General features: G+C 42.8%; 1 protein-coding gene across 1 annotated transcript in view; it reads right to left on the bottom strand.

Annotated features, from left to right (window-relative positions):
- Positions 1–5643: 5643 nt before the first annotated feature.
- Positions 5644–7389, bottom strand: part of LOC102874925 (V-set and transmembrane domain-containing protein 1-like) — an 8847-nt gene continuing 7101 nt past the window's right edge. The window contains exon 3 of the mRNA XM_006897375.1: positions 5644–5787. Coding sequence (XP_006897437.1) covers positions 5644–5787 — 144 coding nt within the window. The remainder of the gene's footprint in view (positions 5788–7389) is intronic.

Raw genomic sequence — 7389 nt, 5'->3', positions numbered from 1 at the left:
AACCGTGCACCTCTTGGATTGCAGTGCAGCTTCTTGCCACAAGGCCACCAGAGCTCGCCATCATTTGATTTCTTAACTTTATGGTTTTATCGGCACTGACTGTGGATCCAAGTAAAATGAAATCTTCGACAAATTTTATCTTTTCTCACAAATATGTGGTCAGAGGACAGGCTGACGACCTTGACTGGCTTACACAATAGTGAGGAAATGAGTTACACAGCTGTGGGGGTTGGAAAGGCTTAGATCTGCGTATGGAATGGTAAGCTGATGACCTCTGCTGGTTCATACGGTTGTAGGAACTGACAGATTTAAAATATACCCATCAGGCAATAGAGTGAGGGTCTCTGCTGGCCAACATCTTGGGAACTGAGGTCAGACGTCCAAAAGATTGAGAAAGGTCAGAAAGAGAATGCATTTTGTCAAAATATTCATTTTTTATCATGGACACAGGTCATGCCCCTAAAGGAACTCCTTTTCTAACGGATTTTCTGTGCATCTCTGATCACAAAATGAGCAGTGAACAAACATAGTATCTACCAAACCACTGAGAATCATAACCTCGTCAAGCTGCTAAAGTAACATTAACCATCACAACTATGTTCCAATAAAACTTTATTTACCAAAACAGGTGGAGGGCCAGATTTGTTCTAAGGGCTATAGCATTTCCTTTTGTTGTTGGGTTTTGGATTTTTAATTTTTTTTTTACCCAATGCAAATATATAATTTGATTTTTTTTTCATTTTTAAGATTGTCATTTGAAAGTTTACAAAGCATATTGGGCTTTCAATCAATAAATCAAGCAATTTTTTTCCACAACAATAACTACAACGCCCACAGCATTTGAACACCTAGACATTTTATGTTGTCTTTCCCATCATTAAATCTAATGTCTATTTTCCATTTATTTATCTTCTACTCTTCCCTTCTCCCTACTCCTCCCTAGTACTAGAATAATTCTATTGTTGATCTTGGTATGTCCATCAAATCACCTGCGACTCATAGCGACTCTATGTACAACATCCCTAAAGCCTGATCTGTCCTGCGCCAATCTCACTGTCTCTGACACACCTACCCTGATTACTCCAGTCACTGAATCAATCCACCTCACAGAGGGTCTTCTCCTCCTGCGCTGTCCCTCCACCCTCCCAAGCATGACATTCCTCTTCAAGGACTGGTCCCTCCTTGCAACATGTCCAAAATATGTCAGACGAAGCATCAGAATCCTTGCCTCCAAGGAGCAGCCTGGTTTAACCCTCTATAGGATAAACTTGTTCATTTTCTTAGCAGTCCATGGTACATTCAACACTCTTCTCCAACACTATATATAGCTCAAAGGCATCAATTCTCCTTCTATCTTCCCTAGTCATTATCCAGCTCTCTGACTCATAACATGCATTTGCAAAGACTATGGGCCCAGATCAGGAACATCTTCGTCTCCACCCTGACGTCATTGCTCTTCAGTACTCTGGAGAGGTCCCTCACAGCTGGCTTTTCCAAAGCAAGTCTCTTGATTTCTTGGCTACCGGTAGCAAAAGTGTTGACTGTGGAGCCAAGCAAACTAAAACTGTTAACTATCTCAATCTCTTCACCAGCCATAATGATGCTGCCAATTGGCCCAGTGGTGAGAACCTTTGTTTTCTTGATGTTGAGCTTCAATCTATATTGAAAGCTGCAGTCCTTGACCTTCTGCAGCAATTGCCTCAGGTCCTCCTCAGTTTCAGCAAGCGGGGTTGTGTCATCTGCATAATGCAGGTTGTTGAAGACTCTTCCAACAATCCTGATGCCACATTCCTCCTTGTACAGCCAAGAGTCCAGATGATCTGGTTTTCATACAAATTGAAAAGGTATGCAGACAGAATACATCCCTGGTGGACACCCTTCCCGATTTTGAACCATGTAGTGTCTCCTTGCTCTGTTCTGACAACTGCCTCTTGGTTCGAGTATAGGTTTCGCATTAGTACAGTCCAATGTTCTGGAATTCCCATTCTTCTCAGAGTCAACCACAGCTCATATTCAAAGACAAAGGTAGGCTCCATAGAACCTTATAATCTCCCTTCTTTCAGCAGCTGGTGCTTCCACTGATTTCCCTCAGCTACTCTAGGTCTGTGAAAGGGCGTGTCCTACCTAGGATCTTGGGAGAGACTTAATGTCAACTGAATCCGGACTCTGGCTCCTTGAGGTAAGGCAGGTTTGAGTTTGAGGGCTCAGGGCAATTTTGGTGTTCCAATTTTGTTTGTTCCCACATGGGGGTCGGCAGAGCAGACATGCCAGATGAACTGGGGGTCTGGCAGAAGGACTTTGCCAACATTTTGGGCGTGCCAGCTTGCTTAAACCCTGAAGAGCCCTCAGGCTTGTCTTTCATTGTTTTTGTTCAGACATTCCTCTAGGTCGTATAGCCCTGGTGTACAAGTTGCCGTACAGCGGTCACTTATGGTTGCTGTGAGGCTGAACACTGTGACACTGATGTGTCAAATGTGTCAATGGCTGGTTACCCAGTGTAGACAGAGAGTGGGGTGGAGCTCCCCGATTAAAACAACCTTAGAAGCAGGAGTGGCATCCACTTCCGTAATAGCTTGCCTCTGGAAACCCTATGAACCTGGAGAGAGGATGAGACAGACCCAATGTTGAGGACTCTCCTTCACAGGGTCGCTATGAGTCGCCTCCGAATCGAATTGACGGCACTTAACAACAACAACAACAATGCTAGGTGTGATCACAGCCATCTTTTTTCCCTCAGTTGGTTTTTAATTCAACCATTCACAAACACTTTGTGCTGTAACATTAATTTCTATACCTGCAATAAAATTGAACTTGCCCCACTCTCTCCCATAATTTTGATTCTCATTACTCGGTCTATCCTTCTCTCCGTGTCTTTCTTTAGTTACACTGTGCTAATTATCTCTTACTGGATATCGGCTTTCCCTTCAACCACTTTAATATCTGTCATTTCATTCCGTTTCTCTACCACTTCCTTTTAGAAGACTTTTCTTCCATGTTGTGATTTGCTCTTCTGTGAACATTTGAACTGAATTCTTTTGTAACTTTCATATCATTCCTCAAAACGGTTTTTTAAAATTTTTGTTCATTTTAATCAAAGTTTACAGAGACTTAGGGTTTCCAGTCATTTGTTGTTGCACTTTTCTCCCTGCCTATCCCCACACCCCCAATTCGCTCTTCTCTTGGAAAAGTAAAAGAAAAATTCTTTCATTGTTATACAGTCCCTCCACCCCCAAGTCTGCTCCACTGTGCAGCCTTCATTCTGGACTCCTGTCATGATAATTATGGGAAGCCAAACTTTATACTTTATATTATATGAAAATCCTTGTTCAAGAATTGAAGGAATTGCAGATTTATAAGTTAGGATTTCTCTTGTGACAGATCATAGAAAATAACCTGTTTGTTTCCTGCAGACAGGAGACAGCAAGGGGCCCCCTACAGAGTGTTACTTCCTGGGAAATACTTCCTGAGCTAGACCGTTAGGCTGACAATAAAGAAAAACAGAGCCTTCATTTACAAGGAATTCCTTTTGTTATTTGCTTCCCCAGATTATCAAAAAATACACAGAGAAACATGACTTGGGGTCTTCAGTTGAGAACTGCTGGCCCCCTGTTTTATGCTCTCTGCTCTATCACATTGCTGGCTGTTTGTCTCTTTATTAATAATTATAAAATTATTCCATTCTTTGGGACCCTCGGTCTGCAACAACATTAATACCTAATCACATATCCCTTTTAAACAGTTCTCTCCCTCATCTGTTTCAGTGCAGTATATATTATTTATCCCCTCTTTCTCTGTCTCCCCCCAACACCGATGTCAGTCCTGTTTTTTAACAGTGGGACTATGCAGTATTTGTCCTTTTGTGATTGAAATATTTCATTCAGCATAATGTCCTCCAGGGTCACCCATTTTGTATAATATTTCATGAGATCCTTGTTTTTCAGTGCAGCATAGTATTCCATTGTGTGAATATACCACAGCTTCTCTATCCAGTTCTTTGTTGATGGGCACTTGGGTTGTTTCCAACACTTTGCTATTGTGAACAAAGCTGCGATGGATCTGCATTCATTCCTCAAAATTCTTAATCTCACACTGTCAGTAGAATTCTATTAGATTGGACGTCTATTAGTCTAGACACCCAGGAGTTCTGAGGGTCTAGTGGGTAAGGAAAGGAAGACTAAATATAAGGAGGAGGTGGGAAGTGAAGATATGAACTGTTGCAACTCTTATAAAATCTCTTGGGGAGCTCCGGTGGCCTAGTGGTAAGGAGTTGCAACTACAATCCCAGAGGCGCACGGTTCAAATCCACCAGATGCTGTGCCGGGGAAGGAGGGACAATCTCCTCCTGTACCAGTCAGATCTGATTTGACGGTACACACACAAAAATAATAATAATTTTAAAAAATATCTTACATAAAAATATCTCTTTTTTTTTTTCGGAGCTCTGGTGGCCTAGTGGCAAGAAGCTGCACTGCAATCCCAGAGGTATGCGGTTCAAATCCACCAAATGCTCTGATGGAGAAGGAGGGACAATCTCTTCCTGTCCCAGTCAGATCTGATTTGACAGTACACACAGAAAAAAAAAGCCAATAAAATAAAATTTTAAAAAGTAAATGAAAAATATATCTTTTTTTCCCAGGGTTTGCCTTTTTATCAACACAAACACAAAGGCAGCTGTCGTCATGGGGTAGTATACACAAAAGCAGAGAATGTGCTCACATTTAGGCCTCTCCCGTTCACCTCCCTTTGGCAATGACTGGAGCAGTAACCCTCCCTAACTCCAGCTTGGAAGGCAGAGGAATGACACCTCTACTCTGGGAAGTCCCCACTTGGGCTCCAGCAGCCCGGGTCCCTACCCCCTTTCCTCCCTGCACCAACTCCTCACCCGTGTACACAGAAGTTTGGGGCTGACTTTGAAAAGCTGCCTCCTTGCTCTGAGAAGACATTCATGAATGACAGTAGACTGGTACGGATCAGTTTTAATTAGACAAACACACAGCCTACTATCCTGGGAATAATAAACTGAAGACAATTCCAATTCATAGTCCCTTTTTCCAGGACAGAGTAGAAGAACCCCAGAGGATTTGCAAGGCTGTCCATCTTCTCAGAAGCACTCTGTCTCTCATCTTTCTGCCACGGGGAAACTGGTGGACTCAAACCTCCCAACTTTTAGTCAGACAGGCCAGTGTTTAATCTGGGGCTTAAATATCTTAGTGCAAGAACAGATCCCTTCTTTCACTAAAGGATCGGTTCTTACACTAAGATCTTTACTTTCTCTTAAAAACCCAACCAAAACCTGTTTTCATTAAATTGGTTGCAGCTCACAGAAACCCCGTGTGTTAGCGACCGAGTAGAACTATCTCCTTGGGTTCTTTTGATTGTAATGTTGACTGAAGTCCAACTTTTCTTCCTCACACCGGACGGGTGTGAACCACTAACCTTTAGTCTAAGGGATGATATAATGTATGTACAAAAAGTTCCTAATCTGTACACTGAAGATCCATATATTCTCTCTTCAGAAAATAAACAAGTCTTTGTTGGAGGTTTGGGGAAAGCAATGCCTACATGCCCCGATCCTGAAGACTTTGCCCTGCCCCTCATTCCCTTCTTGGGGCAATTCCTTCCAGGCATCAGGGCTCCTCCTGGCTAGGCCTTCACCGTCGAGTACACACAGGTGTCAAGCGGCTGCCTTGTAACGTCGGAAGCGCTCTGGCTTAGGGCTCTGGTGTCTATCTCAGCATAGGTCACTCCATGGGCTTCTTCAGCATTGGAAGTCTGGGATCTTTCAGCCTGCAGTTAAGAGAAAAGGATCAGACCCATGGAGGAATATTTGCCCACTAAATCGGAACATACTTTTCTATTAAATCCCAGGCGACTCCTATACCCACTTAGCTCAGAGAGACCCTGCTCCCCCGGGTGGCCACACTTGTTTATGAAGGTTCTTGAGTGACGGCCATGACTTTAAGCCTTTGAAGTGTGGAGCTGGTGAAGGGTGTTGGATGTCCAACGGACCGCCATGTTTGTTCCCAAGACCAAACTCATCGGTGTTGAAGAAAGTACAGTCAGAATGCTTCTTGGAAACTAAGACAATGAAACTTCCTCTCACGTACTTTGGGTAGTTTTATCCAGGGCCAGTCACGGGAGAAGGACATCATGTGTGGTTAAGTGTAAGGTTGGTGAGAAAGAGCAAACAAAGGAGATGGATTAGCACAGTGGTGGCGACAATGGAATCAGGCACATCAGAGATTGTGCGGATGGAGCAGAATCGGGCAGCATTTCATTCTGCTGGACACAGAGTCACCATGGGTCAGTCAACTCAATGGTACGTAACAACAACGGTATGAGAACATTTACAAAGACTTCTACAAGAGTTTTGTTCTTAGTTGTTGCCAAGTCCATTTTAACTCATAGTTGTTATTAAGTGCCGTCGAGTCATAGAGGACTCATAGCGACCCTATGAACGAAAGACCTGAACACTTGTATAACTTTCATCATTTCTCCACATTCATAGAGTTTCTGGAGGCAAGCTATTTTGGAAGTGGATGCCACTCCTGCTTCCAAGCTTGTTTTAATTGCAGAGCTCCGTCAAACTCTGTCCACCGTGGGTAACCATTATTGCATTTGACACATCAGTCTCACATAGTTTAGCATCACAGCAACCACGAGTTACCTTTTTTTTCCACGAGTTACCTTTGTACAGCAAATAGACAGACCAGTGCTGTACCACTTAGCAGAATGTTTGACCAAAACCAATTAAAACCAGGACTGAGGGTCACAGATTAAAATCACTCACCTTTAGCTTGGTAGCATAATTTTCTATCCACTAGGCCAGCAGAGCTCTCTCATTGTTGTTGTTGTAAGTGCCATTGAGTCATAGACGACTCATAGACACTCTACAAATATCAGAGTAGAAATGCCCGATAGGATTTTCTCTCTTGTCAACTTTTTATTGTGATTTGAGGACTGGTCACAGCAATAGGCTCAAGTATGTTAGAGATGGTGATGGTGGCACAGGATAGTACAGGGATTGGGTGTGTTGTTCATAGGGCCACGCCGCTGTGAGTCTTCTTTAACAATAACAACCAGTAGTCTATTGAATTAAAGGTTGGGATGTTAACTACAACGTCATCAATGGAACCCACAAGCCACTTTGTAGGAGAAAGATAAATTATTTGAAAGGCAATATTCAAAAAGGAGGTGACCATCACAGTATCAGAAAAGAAAGACACAAAGGGGTATGGAAAGATCATTGGAAATTAGAATTACAAAGAGGAAGTAGGGAATTTTACAACTATATTGACTAAGGAGGATAGAAGGAGAATTGATGCCTTTGAGCTGTGGTGCTGGAGAAGAGTATTGAATGTACCATGGACTGCTAGGAAAACAAACAGA

The sequence above is a fragment of the Elephantulus edwardii genome, unplaced genomic scaffold (genome assembly GCF_000299155.1).
Source record: "Elephantulus edwardii isolate Elephantulus edwardi_28Jun2011 unplaced genomic scaffold, EleEdw1.0 scaffold00208, whole genome shotgun sequence".
Lineage (NCBI taxonomy): Eukaryota > Metazoa > Chordata > Mammalia > Macroscelidea > Macroscelididae > Elephantulus > Elephantulus edwardii.
This window is presented reverse-complemented; position numbering and strand designations above follow the sequence as displayed.